Consider the following 24495-nt stretch of genomic DNA (forward strand, 5'->3'; position numbering starts at 1 on the left):
TGAAACTCAGCAGTGTGACATCCTGATGCCAAGTAACCATCCTGCATCACTGAGCCTCCGCCACATACACACTGTTACTGTATTACACGCTCACTATTGTCCGTATGATATACTGTAGGCCTACTATTGATTTCAGTCTGTCTATTTACTCCTGCACCCCCTCCTCTCCTCTCCTCCCCCTCCTTTCCCTCCTCCTCCTCCTCCTCCTCCTCCTCCCCCCATCGCACTCACGCTTCCCACCTCCCCTCAGCAGCATCTCTTCGTCTCTTCCTTGGACTGCAGCAGAGAAACCGCTGCATCGAAGAAGAAGAAGAAGAAGAAGAAGACAAGAAACAAGAAAATCTCGGCGCGATGCCTCCGATCTCTGCTGCAGCTGCTGTGTAGAGAAATCTCCTCCAGCTCAGTACGATGCACCTGCTCCTCTGCGGATTGTAAGTCTTCCCTTTTTCTTTTTTAGATGCGCCAAACTAGAACTTCATCTCCTCTCCAGTCTGTTGTAGTAAAACATAGATCGTATCTTTGGATCATGTCATATGCAGACTGGAAATAAGAAATATGATGCATCTGATGATTAAAAATGCTCCTTTTTCTCGTACAGGCGGTAAAATTATGAATAAACCGTCTGTGCACATGATTGACGGAAAAGTTGTGGAACTTTCTTAGAGTTGTCCAGCATGAGCATCATTAAGTGTGCTTGGAATAACAAATTCACACCACATTAAACTATATTTTCATCACAATATGTCTTTTTAATCTGATTAATTTACATCTTATCTAAAGCAAGTTTTTAATGAAATGCATTAAAAAAGAGCTTGTGCGCAGTTTATTCGCAATTTAGTGACTTCCCAGATCTTATATGTGTGTTTGGTGGTTGTGGTGATGGGATGTTTCCATCCTGACGTGCTCACTGGTCTTGGAAGGATGCAGGGGTGGATCTAGAAAGATGCCTTGCCACCCCAACTGCCACCCCAGTTTTAAACAGTTCTAGTTCAAAATAAATATGTGAAAAGTTTTGGCTAGACAGAAATTTACAAGACTGAAGTCTGAGTGCCAGGGGTGGAAATTTCATGCCATGGTTGGTGGCATAAACAGTAAAAGCCTGCCTGAGGTGCTGCCTGAGGTGCACGGTGCAAGGTGAGATTGAGAGACACTGTGCTGCTGCCAGAGGAGTGCTGACTGAGATTACCACATGCATGGGAATAAAGTACAAAAAATAGATTTGTGTATATTTCTCACTTTCCTTGCGAGACCCTTGATTAATATATTGAATATTTTGGCAGTAAAAAGACACCCACTATAGGTAGGTAGTGGACCAAACCAATTTGAGGCATTGTGTGGGGGAGCACTTAATCTTTCAAAACATAAAAATGCACTGTTTCGCATTTAGCACAAGTGCTTTGTCACAATACTGAAGCTCACTAACTGACATTGACCCAGACAGTGACAAACAGTGGATATATTTTATTTTTTTGATTACTACTTGGTGCAATTCAGTAATCCTTGGATATTGGTAGGGACATGTCCCTACTGCCCCTTCCCAATTCAACACCCTTGTGGTGTGCAAATGATGCAGCAAGAGATGATGTTACAACACTTATTTGTTAATGATCTGTACTGGCCAAATTTTAGGCTAAGTGATGGGCTTATGTTCAATGAAAAAAGACATGTATCAAGCTTTCCAAGTGCGGCCCAGCTCCAGAACAAAGTGATAGTATCTGAAATTAGTGGGGGTGCACAAGTGCTGGCAGGCATCTGCAGTGAAAATAATGAATAGATTATGTAACTGGAAAAAGTTGAAAACAGTCTTAGTGAATAAGGTGTATCTTTCCTTTATTGCAAAAGTTTGCTTTTATGAGTCAGGGTGGCACCAATGATATGCTGAAAAATCCACAGCCTCTGAGCGTAATGTTATACATGATTCCTCAAATCACTTGAAAACAACACCAGGCTGCTACAGTATAACCACACAGACATCTACATACATCAAACTGATCGATTATAACTCGATATTCTTCTTCTTTATGAAGGAGATGTCCAGTTACCAGGGCTGACAGCAAAACTCATGTTTTATCCTTGAAACACATTGCAATGCTAATGCTAAGGTAAAGCTTTACACTTGCTTGTTATCATATTAAACTGTGACTGTGACAGCTGTTTCAGTGCTATGAGCCTAGTGATCTGATTGGCTGAAAGAGGATTTAATAATCACCACACCTGCTGATCTATATTCACCTTCACTCAGCCCAACCAAGCTTAACCCAAAAAGAAGAAGTGCATGAAGAAACAGAGTCTGTGCATCTTGAACGTGATCCCAAATCGAGGCGTACATGGACAGCTGTGGACGACAGATTCGTGATCCACCACCTTGCACTTGGCATTTATTATTCAAATTTCAACTGAGGGTCCAAAGCGTCAAACTAAGGGCATAATACATGCTTTCACACCCTCATAGAACCAGGCATGTTTCCAAGCATATATTGATATATGGGATTATTTGCGATCAAATTTGCATTAAATGTTTACCAACCCTTAAAGTCATCCTCTAGCCACCCAGTGAATATTTCTCTAGATCTGCCCCTGGACAGATGAGTTTGTACACATACACATGCATGGCAAGAGGCATCCCCGAGCTTTCCAGTCTGCTGGAGCACACACATGCAGGCAGACGGAGTGAATCTGCAGAGAGCTTCGCAGATCCATTCATTACTCAGGCTTTAACATTCGATGCAGTGTGTGGGGATAGTCGTTTAACTGTACACTGTGCACACTGTGCAGGGAGGATTGATTCCCAGGCAGCAGGACAGCCCGAAATCTAATTACGGGACGCGACTTGCGTCAAAAGACTCCGTGGTGATTGATGGTCCTTCCTGTACGTGCATGGTCTGTGAGCTGTGCTCAGGCTGCAGTACAGTCAGTGAGCGGTGCGAGTGGAACAAAGAAGAGGAAAGTGACAGATGAATTTTGCATAAAGCTGCTTCATGGAAGCTGAATGGGAAGTTTGATTGAATCAAACATGGAGAGATTCTGACCAGGTGTTTGCTTCAAAGCAGTTCTCTGCTTCACTTTGAATAGATGTTTGTCAAACATACTAGTCAGTAAATTAATGTTTGCCTTCAGCGTCTATATACCTCAGTGTTTGATTTAGGCCAGCAGATGATGATCCAGGCTTCTATTTAACCGGTTTCTATTGTGTGATTTTATCTCAACTTCATCTGTATTTGATGGGAAACTAAACACAAAGAAGGGTCTGGCTCACATGGCTCTGCATTACATGTCATGACGAAGGCCATGCATGGCAGAAAGTCAGGATGTAATCTGTCAGACGATCACTCGCCTGGAAAGAGGAGAGAGGGTAACATCATCAAGCTGTTCAAATGTACAACCACACTAAGAAAGATGGTTGCACAAGACGGTAGAAGAGAACTCAGGTCCTCCAAAATCCTTCCTGGTGTAGATTATTTTGGGTGATCTTATGGCAGTCTGAATGCTGAACTTTATTTCTATTGAATTAGCATCATTTTTCAGTTTATAACAGTCAGAGAAGGCGAGGATGTTCAATAGAAAACTGCATCCTATTTAGTGAAAATTTAAAGGAATAGTTAGTTCAGATGAGAGGCTCAATACCACTCTCATGTTTGGGGTTCCAGTTCTCATTCTCAAATTGTCAAATAGCACCATTTTGTCACTGCCCCTCGTTGATTCATACAGATGCACATGGTGACTTCAGTGTAAATCCACCTACTACAGACTAAAGAGAAAGTCTGCATATGGACTAGGAGTGCATCGATGGCAATAATATTTAAATACGAGGGGAAAAAGGACACAAGAGGGAAATAACAGAGAAAAAGTTTTGAGGTTTCTGTGCAAATGTAACGCAAAGTTTAATCGAATGAAATGTGCATAACCATACCATAATGCAAATATTAGAAGTTGGTCTGTTGAGATAATAAGCAGGTAGCACTTGCTTTACAGTTAAAAAATGGTCTCCTCATCATAGATCTGATTTTTTCATCTCTTCAGTTGATATTTAAGTCACATGCTTCAAATACATCATTCATTATTTAGTGTTTCCATTGCACTTTTGTCACATTTTCCTTCCAACACTTTTTTGTGATATTTCAAGATTTTTTTTTTTAATTTTCAGCTTTTCAGCTGATAATTTTTCATGCAGAAATTGAGCATTTGTGTAAAAACCAGTAGATGAAATCCATATAGACACTAATCTCAGGGACATGGTCAGTGTGTCTGTTGCTAGCTAGCTTTCAGCTGACATTTATAGAGTTGATACAGTTGGTTGTTATGGGCAAATAAACACAAACAGTCTAGCAGTCAAATTCATGTAAATGACACCAAATGAAATTCCCCTAAAAGTCAAACTATTCCTTTAATTCCTCAAAAATCTATCTTATTGATTGAGGTTCAAATGAGGACAAACAAATTCTGAAAAAAGTTAGCCTTACAAGAAACATGGGAAGGACAGGAGAGAGACACACTTTCCATCAAATTGCGGTTTGGGCATCCACACAGGGACCCCCACAGCAGCTGGCCAAACTCCAGCAGTCAGTAAACCCTCACAGCCATCATTATATACAAGCAATCAGGCAGCAAAGTGTGTGTGTGTGTGTGTGTGTGTGTGTGTGTGTGTGTGTTTGCACATCAGGAGGAGAACCCAAATTAAGTGCTGTGTTGTGTGATCATTCCCTTTGCAGCAGTGTGTTTGTGAATGTAAGACTTTATGTGTTCCAGTGGATCTCTGAGCTCGGAGGCATGATGCTGCTGTATGATGTAGTGTGTGTTCATTACTTTAATCTGAACCCCCAACTCCACTGCTCCCCCGGCAGTCATGCTACTTCAACAGCCTCTTGAGGCTACGTGTTTTAAAGTGCTTGTTCATCAGCCTGTTTTCCCCCTATGGGGAAAACAAAGTGCATGTCTCCAACGCATAAAAAGTTCATTTGTAGATGTTTGGGAGTCTGATCAAGCTTTTCATTAAGCTCATAAAGTGTCCAGACTTCATTTTCCACTAGTCACTTTCAGTGTTTTTGCAAAGCTCCATCTGGAACTTCTGAACTTTCCTCCATACCCATCTGGTCACATTGTGTCACCTGTGTGAGTCTTTTTTCCACATATTTTCTAGCAGCAGGTTTAGATCTAATTTAAAACAATCTAATTGAATCTAATTTACTCACTATTATAACTAAACACATAGCTAAGCTTGTATTTTCGTTATTATAAGAGCTGCACAATATGTCCAATAGCTGCTCTGATTTGTCATTGACAAGGGCAGTACATGTACTTCACCTGCACAATAAACGTTAAATGTGAAATGTGTATTTTTTACAACTTTCAAAAACCAGATAAGTGATTAAATCAAGGGAAATAAGGGTGAGGATCTATATACATGATCTGCTGCACCCTTGATTCTCCTTTCTGTTAAGCTGTTTGACCGAGATATTTTTACACATATTTATCAAAATCAGAAAATCTGGTTAACATTAAGGGACACCATTCCTGTCTTTTAAAGATAGTTCATTCAAGAATAAGGCTTGTGCAGCGGTCTTAATGTAGCTGCTCAAATTTGTCTTTTAGGATAGAACTCAATAGAACAACTTAGAAAATTAATCTGTATGTGATTGCATAGAAAGTCCTGCATTATTTCTGTCAAAACCTTGACCTCACTTGTGTAGCATCTGCTGAGCTTGGCGTGTAGTTTTATTCACACGATGTGCATTAGCAAACGCTCACTGCAGCCATCTGTGGGCACCGCAGAAAGCCTGTAGGGCTCTGCACACACCACTTGCATTTACATACTGTCAACCAGTATGTCGCATGCAGATACAGGATCATATCTGTCTAACCTACATGTTAAGATCACTATTTACCACTTAAAGAAACACAATTTCGATGAGAGAAAGTCTTTTAGAATACAACAATGTCCTGCGGAAAACAGTTTTTCCATTTCACCCTGTGCAGTATGTCTTCCAGGGTCCCAGACCTGCAGAGTGTATATATGCATGTGTGTGTGCAGGCATCTACTGTATGCGCGTGTGTGTGTTTCTGTGAGTGATTAATGAACGTAGCTGGATGGCGTCAGCGGGCCATGACAGCACGACTGCGAGGAAATCATTTCTTCTCTCTCCGTGGACTGCTGATTCAGAGCTCGCAGGAATTTTTTGCTGATTGCTAAAATCACATCATAAGGGTGCTGTTATAATAACCCCAATCACAGCAGAAGGCGAGGGGGGTCGCCATCAGAAAGGAAATAAAAACGGCCGTAAACGATATTAGCTTGTGTGTTTATGGGGGGAAAAGGCCAAGGTTGTGAGCTGAAATGTGGACTAGTCTTGTGTAACCATGTATCCCTTATAATCTGCAGCGCACTCTTAGAAATTAGGGTTCCTTACCGAGAACCAGAAAAAGCCTTTTTTGAAGTAACATACGTCAAAGATTCTCTGTAACTAAGGGCTTCATTATGAACCCTTTTCATTCAAACAACCCTTTTTGGAAGAAAGAGTTCTTTAAGGATTGTTGAAATCCTTGAAGAACTCTTTCGTCAAGGCTTCTATGTACCATAGTATAAAAGGGTTCTTGATAGAAGCCCCTGGGTTGGTCGAGAGATAAAACTTTTGGAATATAAAAGGGTTTACAGCAGAACCCCTTGGGTGGGTTCTAAAAAAACCCTTGGAATGTAAAAAGGGTTTGCGGTAACCTCCTGGGTTAATAATTTTTAGCACTCTTAGGGGGTGGAAAGGTACTGGATTGAGCCCTCATAGGAGGGTTATCCTTTAGAACCTTCTCTGTGGACCCTTTTTCAGATGGTTCTCTCTTATAGGCTTTATATACCAGCATGGAACTGGCCCTGTTCTGCTTCAGGCTCCTAATCTTGAAAAAATAAATCCGTTTGGAACTCAAAATGTTGGTTCCCAGCTGGGACCAAAATAGCAGCTTTTCTTTTGGAACCAACATGGACGTGTTGTATTCACAACAGGTTGTTGTGTGTTGTGTAGCGCCCTCTGTTGATGGCATCCTTAATTACATTGTTTCCACTCGAAAGTGGTGGAACTGGTGCAAGAACCAGGGCTGATTTGGTGGAAAAGGAAAGAGCCCTTGATGGTTCTAGTTAGCACCTTTAGTTTTAGAGAATACATATGTGTGAAAATGGCATATAGGTTGCTTTGAAAACTGGACATTTGGACTGGACTTATCTCTGTGACTCAAAAGGGATGGAAAGACTTCTAAATGTCAGCATTAATGACCATTTGCATAAGGACAGTTAGCCTATCATGAATAATGAAATGTCAACAGAAGACGAATATCTTTCATGTTCTGCATCACCATCAAGACGATGACTTTGAAATTCTTGGCGCACTCAGATGAGAAAGACGAAAGGATGGAAAGAGGGAGGGAGAGTAGGAAAACAGAAGAAGAAGGAAGAAGTGAAGAGAGATTGGCAGTCACAGAGGGGAAACCACAGATCAGCATGGAGGATGTGAATTGAGACCAGGGATTATACTCAAACCTGGCCGCCTGTTATGCACCATTATTCATTTTCCCTCTATTATAAAAAGTTCTCTCAGTGTTGCAGTGCAGTGGACTGATTGGCTATTTTCTTCTTGGCCGTTTGGTGCAGAAACTCTCAGAGCATATCATGAGGTTTATCACAGAGTTCGACCTTTAGTCTCAGACGTCAAGCACTCAGCTGGAGGAGCTTCGTCACTTCTGGAAATTAGTTTGGAGGAAGTTTGCACAGAGGGCTGTGTTTCAGTACTCAGGCAGAACATGTCTATTCATTTAATATGTAGTTTGTCAATAGCTCTTTCTTGCAACATATTTTATGCACATTTTGAAGTATCTCATTAGAAAAGGTTGATGGATATAGGTTAATGGAAAAAACTTGAAAAATTGTAATCGTAGTTGATGGAAACAAGCTGTCATATACATTTTCTTTTGCTGATTAACTCTAAAGTCTGATCAAATCTGAGATGTATTTGGATGGGAACATGGCTAGTGGCTTCCAAAATGATTCATATGAGCTTCATGGAAATCTGTCAGTTATGTTTTTCTTACAACCACAATATCAGAAACACCTTAATTTAAAGTTGTGTTTCTGGGCAGTATTATTAGTATTATAAGACATATTATTTATAATCTACACCACATAACTTTACTTAAATTACAATTGCTTCACAGCTAGCTACATGTTCATCTTAAAGGAAAAAAATCAGCAATTTTCATGTAGATGCCCAGTTACTGGTAAATAAAATAAGTTGAAACAATAAATCCTTAGTGTTTGTGACATTGACCTGTGTGGGGCAGTTGCCGGCAGTGCCTACATGTACCAGAATGCACTGCATATGCTTTTGACACCTACATTTATGTTGCTGTGTATCACCAGCCATAGCCTATGGCTTTTGCTTTGTTGGCCAAAAAATAGTGTTTGGTGACAATCTCAAATGCCCTGTAGTCTTCACATCCAGTGACATTGCTTCAGTGGACATTTGCCATCAACACTGACTTGACATCCACAAAAAAAAGTGCCAAATTTTCCCTTCAATGTGTGAGTGCTATTGATCTTATCATCTAACTGTCAGCAAGAAGGCAAACATCCATATTTTCTAAAGTCATATTGACAAATAAAGTTTTTTTCCAGTAAGGACAGTGTCATATATTGAGCAGTGACTGCCCCTTCAATACACTTGTTTGTATTTTAAAAATAAAAGTTGAGTGGGGATGAAACTAAGTTAGATATAACATCTGAGCCCTCTTGGAGCACTCTCTTTTTTTTTAAACCAAAATGCTGTTAAAAAACTTGTTAAGCTTGCGTTCATTTTTCAACTAAACCTTTATTGTAGGAAATGCTGCAGTGTAAATCGACACATCTTTTTAGTTATTATCCTGAAGCCATAGGATGCTGAGATTTTTCTTGTTGGTCTGGTGTTTAGATGCATCCATGGCCAGCGGCAGTCAGTGTCTCATCATCTGGACGTGCACAAAGTTAGTTAGAACACATTTCTTACTTCATTTCATTGCTGCATTGCACCAAAATCTCTTGGGCTGCTTTACGTCGCTGTGGAGCCCCGGCGCTTACGTTCAAATGACAGATCCAAACTGATGTTTTATCTAATCCAGCAGGGCAAAGGTGAGCTGAAACACCATACATCAACCTGCCATGGTCTATTTGGAGACTTAACCCAGTCTCAACACCTCAGTGTATGCTTTCCACTCCAGGGACTGCAGATACAAATAGAGTAGCATGTTAAACCTAATGTAAAGGAGATGGATTTTTTTTTCTTCTTACTTGCTGATAGACAGAATCATATCACAACACTATATGGCTGCTTTGTATGATCTTACCACTACTGGCATTGATAAAGTATACCACTGAATGATGAGGTATTTCCTCTGAAACCATACACAACTGAGCTGAAGATCTGTATATGAATCATTTCACAGATAATATTATCACTTCTGCAGATTGCCTGGCATTTCTGTTGATTAGCAGATACCACTGACTGCTGTTTTTCACCAGAGCAACAGCTAAGTTGGCTCCAAGTTAACAACATGCATTAAATAATAAACAGAATGCATCATTTGTGGCCTTTATTGTGTTACTTTTATATTCTGTTAAGTGAAGTAGTAAAATAAAGGTGGGACCCAAAAATGCAAATAAATCCAGCAAAGTAAGTTTAAGGTGTTCAATATAAAAAAAAAAACTATAAATCAAGCTTAAGGGAATACAGGAACAAAATGGGGAAAAATCCAAAATCCAAATCATAGTAGCAATCCAACAAATCCAGGAAAACACAGAAAGGGCTGGGAGGTTCAACACAAAGGACAACGACAAACTGACACAGAAACAGAGAAACACAAGGACTAAATAGACAAACAAATAATCAGACAGAGGTGGGCTCCAATTTTGCTAGCTATCGATTGTGGCTTGGCTATTTCAAAATGCCAGATTTGTGCAGGATGTCCTGCAACCAAGGTGATACCCGAAAAAGTACTGGGTAACAGGTACTAGGAGGTTCTAACTAATAAAGTTGAGTTGAGCTGTACCATGCATTGAAAATGGTGGTGTTGCAACATCAATTTTTTATTTATCATTGTTTATTTAAGTTAGAGATGCAGATGTATCACGGTTACTGTAAACAATGTTAATATTATATATATATTATGTTATATTATATTATATTATTATTTGTTATATTAGTTTGCAAGTCAAATGAAAATGCTACCTCACCTGTGTTTTGCATGTGCAGTATATTTGTATTTGTTCTGTGTGTACCTTGTAATTGCCTTGTCAATAACAGTGCAGCTAAAGGGCTTTGGATTGTAATGTGAGGGCCCAGAGCTCACTGCAGTTTGTCCTGCAGCAGACTCTGGACCTGGTGAGTGCTGGTTGCAGTGTGGCAGACAGACGGCTCGGGCCTGATGGGTTGACAGGTCCTCTGAGAGGCCAAGCCAGTGTCACAGTGGAGGGAGCCCCAAGGGGAGTCAGTCATACATGCTGACATGTATTCCCAGCCTAAAAACACAACCCATGAAATGAATAAGCTCTGACAGAAGACATGGTCACAAAAGCCAAACTTCCAAGAATGTCAAATGTCTCTGAATGCATAAAACAAATGAATAAATGATGTTGGGTATGAATAATTTTCATTCAGTTTAATTTAATTCATTTCTGCTTGACTTGACACAAATATGCACTGAATCTAAAACGTCTTTGTGTCATAGCGCTTACATTTTTTCTACAGATTAAACAGACAGCATATAGGGTGAGGGTGATCATATTTCCAACCCCCCAAACTGGGACAATTTAATGTAGGCTACCATATGTTCATGCAAGTGCACATGTATGCACTTATGCATGCATCATATGCGTTTTCATCAGGAATAGGGGACCATTGCTTCAGCACTTAGCACACCAACAGAGTTCCCTTTCAACACCGTGGATGCCATGAATGCAGCATTTGCATTTTACAAAGGAAGGAGCATGCCTCCTGGAGCTCTTTAAGACACTTTCTCTTCTGCATGGCAGCTAACCGTTAGCATACTGACAGATTTGGTCAGAAACAGCTGCATACTCTTGTAACCTAGCTTAGTTACAAAGCCTATGACTTGTAACCATGCTAGGTTTTATTGCTGCTTCTACTCTTTATGCTAAGCTAACTGTTTCCTGGCTCTGGCAACATGGATCAAACCTGCAGTAACTGTTTTCTTGGCCACTTGGCAGCGACAGAAACAACCAGCAAACACAACATTGACAGATTATTAAGTTGATATGGCGAAACTTCTTAGCAAACAATTGGCTATTATATCCAGCAGTTATGGAAAAATATTAGGTGAAGTGCCAAATTCTGATAGAAATTCCGATATTCATTCTCCTTTTAGCTCTATTTTTGGTCTCTACCAACTCCTGACAGAAATATGTGACTCTCTAGCTCCTTACCACTCCACTATGTGCAGCAAGTAGTTGCTATCTGTGTCTGTGTAGCTGAAAACAGCTCCTGCTGTGGTTGAAAATTCTGTTAATTAGACTGGTGTTTGAACCAAAACAGTAAATTTAAAAGACAGTATAAAGCTGCATCAGAGCTGAGGGGAACTATAGAGTCTGGTGATAAATTCTCTGGGTTTGTCACTACAAGCGACTCCTTTCACAAGTAGTCATGTGAACCATTATTCTAACCGCCAAAAGTATTTATCATAGCAGCTGTAACAGAAGAATGGCTGTACTCTCCTCATCTCACTCTTGGCAAGAAAGCCAGTTAGTATATTAACCAAGATGTCGATCTATTCCTTGATGCATTTTCAAATTTATAAGTAAAAGCATTAATAATACTGTACACCACTTTGCTTGTTCATGATGTGCTCTGATGTAAAATTGAGCCCTAATTTAGGACTTGGATAAAATGTCTGCTGTCTGATGCTGAGGGTCACTGATGATGTTGTAAACTTTTTGCTTTGCAGCAAACGTTGTGTACGGGTGAGAGAGGAGCCAGAGATGCACTGATGCATTTTATCACCTTTTGCAAGCCACTGCAGTCAGAGACCATGGAGTCCAGAGCAGTGATGTGGAGGTTGAGGGGGTCACCATGACTTTGTGTCAGGCTGCTGTTGTCTCTTCCTGCATAATGCAGAGATGTTACGGGACCCGAGGGGTCAGCGGTGATGTGAAGCTCCTGACTGTGGTCTTATGAATGAGTATGATAGTGACGACAAACTGCTTTGTTGTCTAACTGACTCGTGTCTGGATTTTAATGGGATGAAATTTATAGAAATGAGTTCCTTTATGTGTGAGTCAGTGTCCATACTGTATTAAAATATTTTTTTTGGAAACCATGTGAAAAGATCAGACATTTAAAAGCAAGTTCTTTCACATGACTACGAACTAGACTGCTCCCAAGCACGCACGTTGGTGTTTCCATGAATATTCACACAAGGTACGGTGCCTCATAATGACCAAACAGGAGAATTATTTAGCCATATAATGTACAAAAATCAAATCAAAGTGTTTTGTTTAAATGCAGAGGAGGGCAATGTAAATTTGCTATGTTATCACTAACAAGTATGCAGGACTGAATTGGACTGGGATCTTATGGGTCCTGCTGGACATGAATCTTCCAGTCGTGGGCGGTTTAAACTAGTGAGAGGAGGCGGTTTGTAACACACATGTTGCAGGATAAAGAACAGTCTCATGCAGGGCTGTCTACACTGGAGGATTCAGTTCACAGTTTGTGTGCCAAAGTCCTGGAGATACTCCAGGAATACTTTGGTGATACAACTTGTAATTAAATGGAATTCTTGATTCTTGGATTACAGTTCATGGTTTGCAAGCTTGGCAGACAGCTAAGAGATTTATCACATTAGCCTTCAGTACAGAGTGTTTTGAAAATCAGTCACATTTGTTTGGACCTATTTTCAATCTAATTGGATCATTGACTTGTTGTAGCTGTTTTTCTCTGTATAAATCAAAACAAGACAAGGCAGGCTGGCTAGACCACAAGTGGACTGCTTGAAAAACGTTGGCCCATGACGAGGTACTGGCTCCACTCAGCAATTTCTGGAATATTTTGTCTCCTCGGTGTTAGCAATCTGATTGTCTTTGATCATGATCTAAGGTTTCCACAATCTACCTTTCAGGTAAATTGTAGAGATTGTATTTAATGTCCTCTTACGTCTGTTTCCAATAGAGTAATGTAGCCAACAAGATGGCTGTGCTGATTGGATGATAGTCGACTCTTCCTCGAGTGAAGTGTTGTAAACTAAGTTGGGGCGCCCCTGTGGTTCAGTTGGTTTGTCTTCCATGTATTGAGGTTACTGGTCCTCTGCTTGGCTGCGTGTCATCCCTCTCTCTCTAGCCCCTTTGTGCTATTATTTTTTGGTGAGATTGCTCACCCACATCGTCTCTACTTCTAAAAACTCTGTTTTGTTGACAGTGTGTCAAAGATGTGCTTATTCAGTTTGTGCATTACACTTTATTCAAAGGTGTCTAATATTTTGTCCACACTTGTTTACGGCAGCAGGTTTGTGTCAGCTCATTGCTTTTTGTTTATTTCGGCATATTTTTAGTTTCTTTACAAAAACAGGACTGTTACTTTTTGTTGACTATACAAGAAAAAATGTGATTCTCAGAAGATACAGTTTTTTTCTAATATTACAATTAAAATATCAAAGACCAAAATCATTGGATGTTTTTCAGTTCGAAGACACTCAGTGGCATTGCACAGTTTGTTCTCAATGAGTAATGTTCTTTTGATATTTCTTTCGTAGTAAAGCATTTCCAAGATCACAGTTTGTATCAGCATCAGTGGAAATTTGGCAGTTACAGTGTTGAAATGTTCTTTTGAAGTTATTTGCAGGGTGCCAAGAAATCCTGCAGTCAAGTATTTGTGACTGACAGCTTTTAATCAAGCTCAACCTGCTTTTCTCTTTCTGTCCCCACAGGCTGATGGTCTCTTCTGCTTCTGCTGAGTTCTGACAGACGGAGGATCTTTCCAATTTGAGATCAACTGTCTCCATTTCAGCGCTGTCTGGTTCCTCCCATCCAATGGAATTAGACATCATTACTTAATCATTAGTTTCCTGGCAGCTGACTGACTTTTCAGCACTAATAAACTGCCTTAAGTCTTGCTCTGTCTGGGAATAGAAGACTGGGAAGAAAGAAAGAATAGGTAGAGTACTTTGGTAGCACCTGGTGGAATAAAAGCTTGAGAGTTGAACTAAAAGACTTTTTAGTGCCAGTTGACCTCGTGCCAAGATGGATGAAACACAGAACCACAGGACTTCCTTGGTTAAAGGTGCCAAGGACATCGCTAAAGAAGCCAAGAGGCAAGCTTCCAAAAACCTCAGCAAAGCTGTTGATCGTGCCTCAGATGAATACTCAGCTCATCGCAGCTACAACCGCTTCCAGAACGAGGACGAAGAAGAGAACAACTACAACACTTACACTCAGCAAGATGGTCACTATGCTGACAATGCAGCCAACGACGAGGACGGGGCCTCCAGTGACGCCACGGAGGGCCACGACGATGAAGATGAGATCTACGAGGGGGAGTACCAAGGCGTGCCTGCCTACAATGATGGGAAGCTGCGGGACGGTCAGGTGGCTCTGGGCCAGCCGGTTTCTGACAGCCTAAAGAGTCGCAAGGAGCTGGAAAACGAGAGACAGGCAGACGAGGAGGAGCTGGCCCAGCAGTACGAGCTGATCATGCAGGAGTGCGGCCACGGGAGATTCCAGTGGCAGCTGTTCTTTGTGCTCGGGCTGGCGCTCATGTCAGATGGTGTGGAGGTGTTCGTGGTGGGCTTTGTCTTGCCCAGTGCTGAGACAGACATGTGTGTCCCCAACTCTGGTGCTGGATGGCTTGGTAAGGATCTGCATTGAAGTGCATGAAGTTATTAAGTATCCACACTTTTCTGAGTTGTGTCTGTTCTCACACAGATACATTACACACACCACTGTGTCTCACCTCTTGGTAATGATACTCTTGAACCATCAGTCAGGGAATCAAATGTGTAGTTCAAGCCTTTATATTCCCTACAGAACATAAGCCACTGATGAAAGCCTTCCATCCTCTCCGGTCCTGTGCCTTTTAATTCCAGCATAGTGAGCAACTTAACACAAACTTGAGAATCTTGTTTTAAAGCAGTGGTTTAACTTCTCACCTGGCTGCAGTGCTGCAGAAGTGCATACCATACCTTTTAACTAGAGATGGGAGTGAAACACTACCTTTCAGCCTGCTGTTTTTACTCTTTAAAATGACCAAAGGACATGAAAATGGTTGTAGCCTAATAACAGTGATTGTGCATGTAGAGTACTGTGAGCTAAAGCATGCTAATATGTGCAAAATGACAAAACTAGCTTTGATTGTTTATTCAGTCATATTTAATGCTGCAGAGAAATAATATGATCTAAAATAAAGTTTTAGGGGGTTTAGGAGAGCATCTGACCTGAAAGCCTCAAATTTACAGTAAAAGACAGTTTAATTGGATCACAGAGTCTTTAATGTGAGAACCAAACACAACATGATGGACAACAGTAATGCCTGTGTTCAGTGATGGAAAGAGGAAGCAGCTGATTTTGAGTGAAAGCTCAAAGCAGTGCACTTCACCAGACACGTTGTGAATCTGTGTGTGAACTGTCTGAGATTCAGATTCATTTTCAAGAAAAGTGTGACTGTCACACAGTCGAGATCCTGATGAGTGACAGTGAGAAATCCTGACTTTTAGGTGCAGGGAGCAATCTGAAATTTATTTGCTTGCTAGCTTGCTGCCTTTATAGAAGCAAAGGACTAAAACTCTGCACGCTTTGGAAATTGATAGAATATGTTTGGTAGAAATATTTGGGTGTTGATGTAATTATTTTTCCTGCTAGCAGCAACCCACTAATGACAAGTGTTGGTGACATGCAGGGTTTGCATGGAGAGTAGTGGTGGTGGGTGACACTTTCAACTGTAATCTCATTGCTTTAGGAGCTTGCCAGCGGGTTGTCATGGCACCAGGTATTTGGATCCATGAGTAGGAGGTGGATCCCTCCCACACTAGGGAAAAGTTGTGTTTGTGTGCCACTAATGTGTCTGTATGTTTGAATGTGTGCAATTTGGCTTCATTATTTGTCAAAAAATAGCAGCGTGGCACTGTCCTTTTTCTACTGTGCCCATTATTAGTGTTAAATTAAAGCATTAGTCACTTCCAATATGACGATTAAAAGAAAAAAAAAAAACACTATTTGAGGATGGTTTCATAACTAAAAAGAGAGTGATCACCTTGTTTGTTTTTGGGAGCAGAATGGTTTATTATTCACCCAGATTTCACCTGTTTTCTGACTCATCGCTCAGTGGGAGACAGGAGGGAGAGAATAGATAGAATGAGTCATTTTACCATCTCACTCACACACCGCATAAATAAAGGATGCGTGTATATACTCACTTGTGGATGTGGTTGGAAGAAAAAAAAATTACACAATAGAACAGATTGGTGTTTTTGCCACAGTTTCTCTGTGAAGGTCAGTGACTCTTCAAGAGATCAATAAGAGCCTCTTCAATGGACGTGTGGCTGGAGACTTGAGTGAGAGAAATAATGAAATAGTGGGAACTGCTGCAGAGATCCTCTAGTACAGTCACAGTTTTTAGCTCAAATTGAGCTGCATTTCCTAATATTTTATGCATTAATGAGTGCATAATTCACATTAAATGACTCCTTATTGCAAATAATTGCATTACAGTAAATGTGCATAAGAACTCAACCAGTTAATGTCATAAAGAAACGTTAAAACAGCCGTCGTGACTCTGCAGCAGCAGAGTATCCACAGTATCAGGCTGGTCTGTTGTGGCTGGATCGTGTTCTGTATGTTACATAAACCACTTACACAAAAATAGATATTGATTTGGTAGGAAGGGGTTTTCCAGCCAGGTGCAGCTGAGTCAGTCTTAGGTCAGGACTCGTGCTGGGAAGTGAGAGTGTTACTCTGTGTTGGCTCTTTGTAAACTGGCCTGGAGATCTAAATATATCCAACTTTAGAGGGTTTTTTTTTTTTAGGTTTTCAAGTATTGAGCATTGCACTTTTTTCAGGCAACAAGGCAGTAGGGCACGAGAAATGGATGGAGTGGTATTGAGGATGCCATGCCATTGTTCCAACAGCCCATTTACTGGAAAACCCCAATAGTCCCATCTCTGTTAGATCAAAAAGTGACTACACTGTAAAAATGACTGAAAGTTTAAAGACAACGCATTGCAATAGATTTGCGTTTTGAGCCCCCAACTCAAACTCTTCAAACTCTCTTTAAAACGTTTGCTGACCTGTAATCTTAAGTTTATCTAAAGAAGAAAAGTTAATTTTCTCAACAAAAGTGATCAGTAGTTGGTAAAACGTTTTCAGATCTTAAGAATTTGAGTTTGACTCTATTACAGTCTGTTGCCTTGAAATTTTGAGTTTTCTCAACTTTTTTGTGTGTATTAAAATTGCCGGGAGTTATCAGTACAGTGTGTGGATCTTTTTTGTCTGATTTTTGCCGTCAGTTTGCTTTTTTGATCCAGCATCTATAAAAGCCTTTTGGATGTGGGCACCCCACTGTTTTTTGTCTTTAATAACTAATATCACATACGTTTGATTTTGTCAGAGAAGCCAAGAGAACAAAAAGACAGTAGGATATCAAGGGCAATGCCCCTGCTGATTCAGCACCATGGACAGCTTCAACTAAAAACTGTAGGAAGAGTATTTTCAGGCCCTTGGTTTTACGGTACGTTTTTCAGATTATCAAGGTTTCGGAATAATGGACTGCTGGAACAATAAGCAGTTGTCCTTCCAAAATAATAATAATAATGTAATGATAATGTGCATTATATTTCCAGTAAATAAACAAAAAACATATGTGTTTTGTATCATTATAGTATCAAAAGCATGATTCAAGCATTTAAATCAATGTGCAAAGCAGTTATAACACCTGACAAAAGTAGTCTTAACTATCAACCAAACTCAGCAGGCAGCCAGGAACAGTATCCACAGGATAATGAGCACTGAGACGTCTGATTCTGGTACATGAACTAATCTTAAAACTTGTGAAAAAAAAGATGGTAGGAACCATTTATTCTTCCATTTTTTTGCCACAACTAGTTATGACAGCAGACTTCAAAAGGGAGCACATTAATGTGTAGCCTTCAGAAGTCCAAGCAGACTGATGTTTAAAGGTACTGTATCCTCATCAGAGTCAAAGCTTCTTTTGAAGCACCGAAGGGGCTCAGATGCAGCAAAGCTGCCTCAAAACTGAGAAGAAAGATGACAGAGCCAGTAAGGGCCAAATCCGGACTAAAATCTTCCTTTAATATGAAATTATTGGGAAATTACTGCATATTTTGTATTCCATCAAGAAAGAACAACATTTACATGAATAATTTTTAATTATATTCACAATAAATGCAAACAGGGAACTTACCTTTTAATAATAAACATGACTATGGATTGATATAACGTGACTATGGATTGATATAATATTCCCAAAGCCATCCATACATATCCAGTGGGTTAGGTCACACATACTGTATGTTTATGTCCAGCTCGATGACAGAGACACTGGGAAATGTGAGTGTGTTAAATTGCTGTGTGGAAAATAAGGAATAAGGAATGAGGAAATCTGCAACTTTATTTTAAGGGCACCAGTTCCCCAAGACCTGTTCAAAACAGGGCATGCCTAATGGTCTCATTTACAGCACTAGTCATTTGGCTCTGGTATAATTCCGGCCATGCAAATTAGAAAAACATAATAGCTACCAAACATGATTCGCTGGTTGATTAAGCACAGCTTTGATATAAAAGTGTAAGCTATAAAATGCAATGTGTGGCAAAATCTTCCAAAGAGCCCAACCTGATCTTTTAAAAAAAGGACAAAATGCTGCAATATGATACCTTTATGTTTACATTTTTACTGATTTTTTCCCCTAATTTCCTTCAAAATATCTCATTCATTCATTAGCATGCATTGCCAGCATTTCTCTCCATAATCTACTCCCAAGTACTGCACTACTGCACCTTTTCCTCAAACTGGCGTTTCCCTTTCATATAATACAAAAAGGTGAGATGCTATCCAGATCTGGGATGTTCCAGTTTTTTTTTTTTTTTTTTTTTTTTTCTCCCTGCTCTCGTCTGTCCTCTCCGTTACCCTCCTGCTGTAATCCCTCTCTTACACTCTCTCTATGTCTCATAGCCATGCAGGCGATCTGAAGATACGGGCTGGAGTTAATCTCTGCAGCATTGTGCTTCACTGCAGTTTAGCCATGGTAGACTGGCTCACGTACCTCCCCAGAGAAAGAGGGGGAGAGCGGGGGGAGCGCTGCATTCATACACTTCCTATCAGAGCCCTCCCCTCTCCTTTCTCTTACACCACATATGGCTTTAATTTGTCTGCGGGTGTTTTCCTGCACCACAGTTACCATTTTGAGGATGTTCTGCAAAATTCGGTGGTGCAGGTGCAGCAAACTGAGGACAGTGCGTGAGGGTCTGTTTGAGGAGCTTTGTGTACCTGATCTCTTTTCCTTTGTGTGGCGCCGTTACTTTACCTGTACGATCACAAACACCGCCGACAGCTGAAGTTAATCAACACAATGAATGGGCTCCACTGCAGCCCGAGGTTAGCTAATTAAAAAATCCAGGGACAACACCATCTCTTCATTGCCTGTCCCCGTCTCTTTCTCCCCCACAACAAAGCGCCGGCACAGGATCTATTCACCCATTCACCGTCCAGGCAGAGAAGTCACAACTCAGCGTGGATTCACCATAAAACCTGATTGAGCCGTTGTGTGCCTAGTGTGGAGTATTGATCAGAGTCGGTGACATGAACAAGAAGCAGAATTCACTTTTTAAGGTCTCTGCCAGTGTGCTGATACATTAAAATGTTTAAGGAATATCTGAAGTCTTTAGGGCATGAAATTAGCACCAGATATCGTGCTGGTAAAATATTCAACTGCCTGGTAGAGCTGCTTCACTCAGAGGCCAAGAAAAGGTAATCTATTGAGAGCCTAAAATTTGAACATTCACTAGACGTTTGGCCGGTGGACAAAAAACCCTGGAAATGAATAGACTGATGTGTTTAAGATTTTGGAGGATCTAATGGCAGAATATGGCTGGAAAAGAATATGATATTCATAAGTATGTTTTCATGAGTGTGTAATTATCTTAAAATAAGAATCTCCATAGTTTCTCCATCGCACCCACCACTAGATGCCTCTAAATTATACGAACTGGTCCTTTAAGAGACTGTAATCTGTAAATGTTTGATTTCTCTGTTTTGAACAGTAGATAATGCACAAATGGTGAAAAGAAGAATGAGAAGAAGTGAGAAGAAGTATTATGATACCACATTTTAGTCATGTTGTGAATATTAGCAACCAAAAGTGGGAAAAAACAAAAAACCTCCCACTTGGCAAAAAGTATCAAAAACAATGTACACTTGCTAGCTATGACAGTGCTAACATCCTGATGATTAGTAGGTAATGTTTATCAGGTTCACCACCTCATTTTAATTTGTTAGTATGCTAAATTAATGAGAATATATCTGGGGTATCAGGGTCTGTAAGACAGACTGTTCATGCTGTTGTTTGCAAGTGATCAGATCTGATTTTTGTGTCCAGACATAACCAACCCGTCTGCATGGGTTGACGCGGTAACAACAAAGGTGACAGTAGGTGCGTATGTTGATGATATGGCTTTCCAACGCAGAAGCATGAGAAAAGGAGGTGCATCCCCCCTGCAAATGATCTAGTCTATTTAAACGCCGTCATTGCGTGTTGCATCATAAGTAACTCAAAAAACATTTTGAAATCTGATTTGAATGTCCAAACTGAGACATATTTGTAGAAAGCTGATTGGAATCCAAATATGGCTTGAACACGATTTGCAAAACTTGTATTCATGTAGTTTTTTGTTGTCCCGACTTTCTATGCCAAAAAATGGTTTTGGACTGGCAGTCTGAGAAAGGCCTTTGAATAATGCATGAACAAGTTGAAATAACACGAGGACATAGCTGTTCTTTCTATTCTGCATGTGATGCAGCTGGAATGGAAACCCTGTAGCATCCATGCAGCATAGACAGTGCAGTGTTGACCAATGCTAGAACAGTTAAAAATCAGTCCCACTTGAAAGTGTTTTAAATATAATTATTGCTTTGTCAGCTACTATTGATTTGATTATATAAAAAAATCACTAAAATTCCTCCAGTTATGAGTAATACTTACATAAAATCTACTGGATGATTTCTATTGCTCCTTAAGTGTGTATTTTTTCTCTTCAAAAAAAGGGCCAATAATGTGTCTATTCCTTCTAAATCAGAGGACGGCTTTGTTTCTAGTCTTTCTGTTGCACCTGAAAACAAAATTTGTGACAGATCTTGAACTTATTTCAGTCTTCAATGATTGAAGTGAAGAAATAATAATTCCTCTTTGATAGTTGAATGTATCTAACCTGGATGGAGCTCTTATGTGTCTGTGTGGCTGAATCAGGTGACTTTTTGGTTTGAGTATGTTATAATTTATTCTAGCAGTACACTGTATGAGACAGAGGTCTGAATATTTTGCGTCAACTCCACCATAACGAACACAAATCAGCGAGTGTTGATGTAATTAATGCCCAAGGAATGTGTTCTGCTCCCGGGAGTCTCCTCCCTGCCTCCCCCTCCTCTGCTCTCACTCCCTGCTGAAACCCACCTGTCAATCACACACGGCCTTCTGGGAATCCCCTCATCTGTTGAAATCCTGAAGCTTTAACATAATGTCCTGAATGTTCCCGCTGAGGAAATTAGCGCTTCGTTCTACTGAGTGCTGCCTGTCTGCCTGCCTGCGCTCTCCTCTCATCCATGCCTGGACACTGCAGAGGAAAAAAAAAAGGAGTCAAGAGAGAATTACACTTGCACATAAGAGCTAATTACTATAGAATAAAAAAAGCAGCGTGCATGGAGACTGATGGAGACAACTTAAGAGTTAGCTGAAATAATCCCTGTGGATGCAGAGAGAAGCTGCACAGTGTACCGTTAAAAAGAGCACAGACACTCTCTGCTGGGAGCTCTTGCTTAAGAAAAAGATTAGCACTTCAGTTCAGGTGGGCTCAGTACAACTTTGCTCAGATTGAATGTGTCGTGGAGGCGAACCACGGTGTTAACCAGGCTTAAAGCATTTAAAGATTGTCTGTCTTTTTAGAAACAGTGGTTTAGTCACTCTGGATATTACAGACTTCATACTTCATTAACAGTTTTCTTTTTAGCTGCTTTGTACTGAGGAAGGCTGCAGCAAAGACGGATAATTTACAACTTCACTGAATGTCACAAACACATTCAGAGTGGCTTGATATCAGGTGGTGGTGTTTGTGGTCCCCAAAAGATGTCCTCCTGACTTTGGCACCCTGGACTCATCTAGACCACCAGCAGGCCAAAGTTTTCTCTTAGCCTGTGAAAAATCTCAGCAGATGTAATGGTGATTTACTCACTTTTGGAGCCTCAGGTGGCCATTCAAGGAACGGCAGTTTTTTTTTGCACTTCCACGTTGACTTCATTTCTCATCCCCAGGGGTTTGCCACTTCATGCAAATTAGCAAATGTTTGCATGCCAATATGCTAAACAAAGATGATAAACATGGTAAACATTACCTGATAAACATCAATATGTTAACAATGCTATTATGAGCAGGTTAGCATGCTGACATTAGCATGTAGCTCAATGCACTGTTGTGCCAAAGTCTTGTCGATAACTAACTAATAACTAAAACCGATCTAATACGTGGAAATGCAGTGAAATGCATCCACCCACGTTTTACAGTCTTTGTCGTTCAGCCTGCATGATGACTCACTTTCCACTTGTGCTTTACAGCCGAGATCTGAAGCATCTTCTCAGCACTTCAGGTGACCACAAAGCAGTGCTGTGCCTGAATGCGCTCTGGGGGATGTTCCCTCAGTCTGAACTTTTAAGTAACGGTGTAAATGTCATATATTTTTCCGATGCATGATATCTTTCAATACTGTACATAGTTAAAAATGTTAGTGTAATAGTGAAGAAGAAACCACTTATGACTTACAACAAAGTCAGAATCAGGTTTACTGCCAGGCAGATTTATACAAAGATAATAAAATATGGAAAAATAATATTGTATAGAGGGCAGCAACTTATTATTTTATTTTATTTTGAATTTATATTGATTAATCTGTTGATTATTTGATTAGTTTTTTGCTAAAATGTCGGGAAATGGTGAAAAATGGCGATCAGCGTTTCTCAAAGCCCAAGATGACATTCTCAAATGTCTTGTTATGTCCACAACCCAAATATATTTAGCTTACTGTCTTAGAGGAGTAAAGAAACCAGAAAACGCTCATATTGTAGAAGCTGGAATCAGATCATTTTGACTGATTTTGACTGATTGATTGATCATTAAAATAATTTGCCATGATCACTGATCAGTTTTGGTTGATAGCTGGTTTAAAACCTGTGTTTTAACTTTTACTCTGCCGGTGGTCAGAAGAATGCAGTCATTAGTTTGTCACTTGCATGAGGCCAAACAGTCAAACACAGCTACCGTCCCTGTGCTCCAGTGTTTTTAACTAACTGTCTCTAATTTACATAAAAGGCCTGCAATCTTCATGCAAGTGGAGGTTTAAAGGTCTGACCCGAGTTTGAACCCTGAAAATCCAATCTCAGAAAGATTCATACTGCGTCTCCGATGTCCCATCACCTCTGCTACCCTCCCCCTTTATTACAGATACACACCCCAGTGCAAGGGGAGCCATAAAACAAATGAGCTGCTGTTACCTGATAGCATCTCTTTGAGTACATGCGTTCAGATGCATTGTTAGTGTGTAGCTACACCAAATCAAAAGATGTCTCCAGTTTGTGCAGAGTGCAGCGCTGTTGATATTCACTTTGATATTTGTAAGCTAGCAGCGCTGCAGCTCGCTCTTTATATCCTGCTGCCTATAGGAGAGCCCTCTCTGCAGTAGCTGTGCATAGATAGATCCAGTGGCTGTCACCTGTAATGAATCACTAGCACTCAGCATCATGTCTGCGCAGCTTGATAAGGCCGTCTACTTTCAGCGTATCTGTCCCATCACCTCAAACACAGCGAGGGAGGAAAAAAGCAAGAGGAAGAAAAAAAAGAAAAGGCTTCCTTTCCTCCGTCTGCGTTCATTCTGCCGTTGCCTCGTCAAACAATCGCATCTCCCCCTCCATGTGCATTAGCATTTTTATTAGCACGTAGAGAGTAAAGTGGATTATTTACTGGCCTGACAACCCCCACCCCTCTCCACCAAGCCTGCTTTCCTTTATGCTGCATGTTGTTGGGGACAGGAAGAGAAATGACCCCGACTTCCTGCGGAAAAAGCAGCACCAAGAGACGAATGCCTCGACTTTAAAAGCAGGGCTGCGAGGTCAAATACTGCTCTGTTTCCCCCACAGTCACTTTAAGAAACATCGGACAGAGTCAGTTCAGTCAGACTGAATTAAACTGGAGTTAAATCTTCACTATACAATA

General features: G+C 40.5%; 1 protein-coding gene across 1 annotated transcript in view; it reads left to right on the forward strand.

Annotated features, from left to right (window-relative positions):
* The first annotated feature begins 285 nt into the window (after positions 1-285).
* The window catches only part of LOC146308467 (synaptic vesicle glycoprotein 2C-like), a 52825-nt gene continuing 28615 nt past the window's right edge, over positions 286-24495 (forward strand). The window contains exons 1-2 of the mRNA XM_084746173.1: positions 286-431; positions 13945-14864. Of these exons, the coding sequence (XP_084602299.1) occupies positions 14258-14864 (607 nt within the window). The 5' untranslated portion in view covers positions 286-431; positions 13945-14257. The remainder of the gene's footprint in view (positions 432-13944; positions 14865-24495) is intronic.

Source organism: Lutjanus erythropterus, chromosome 20, assembly GCF_056507025.1.
Source record: "Lutjanus erythropterus isolate fLutEry1 chromosome 20, fLutEry1.hap2, whole genome shotgun sequence".
In the NCBI taxonomy this organism is placed as follows: domain Eukaryota; kingdom Metazoa; phylum Chordata; class Actinopteri; order Lutjaniformes; family Lutjanidae; genus Lutjanus; species Lutjanus erythropterus.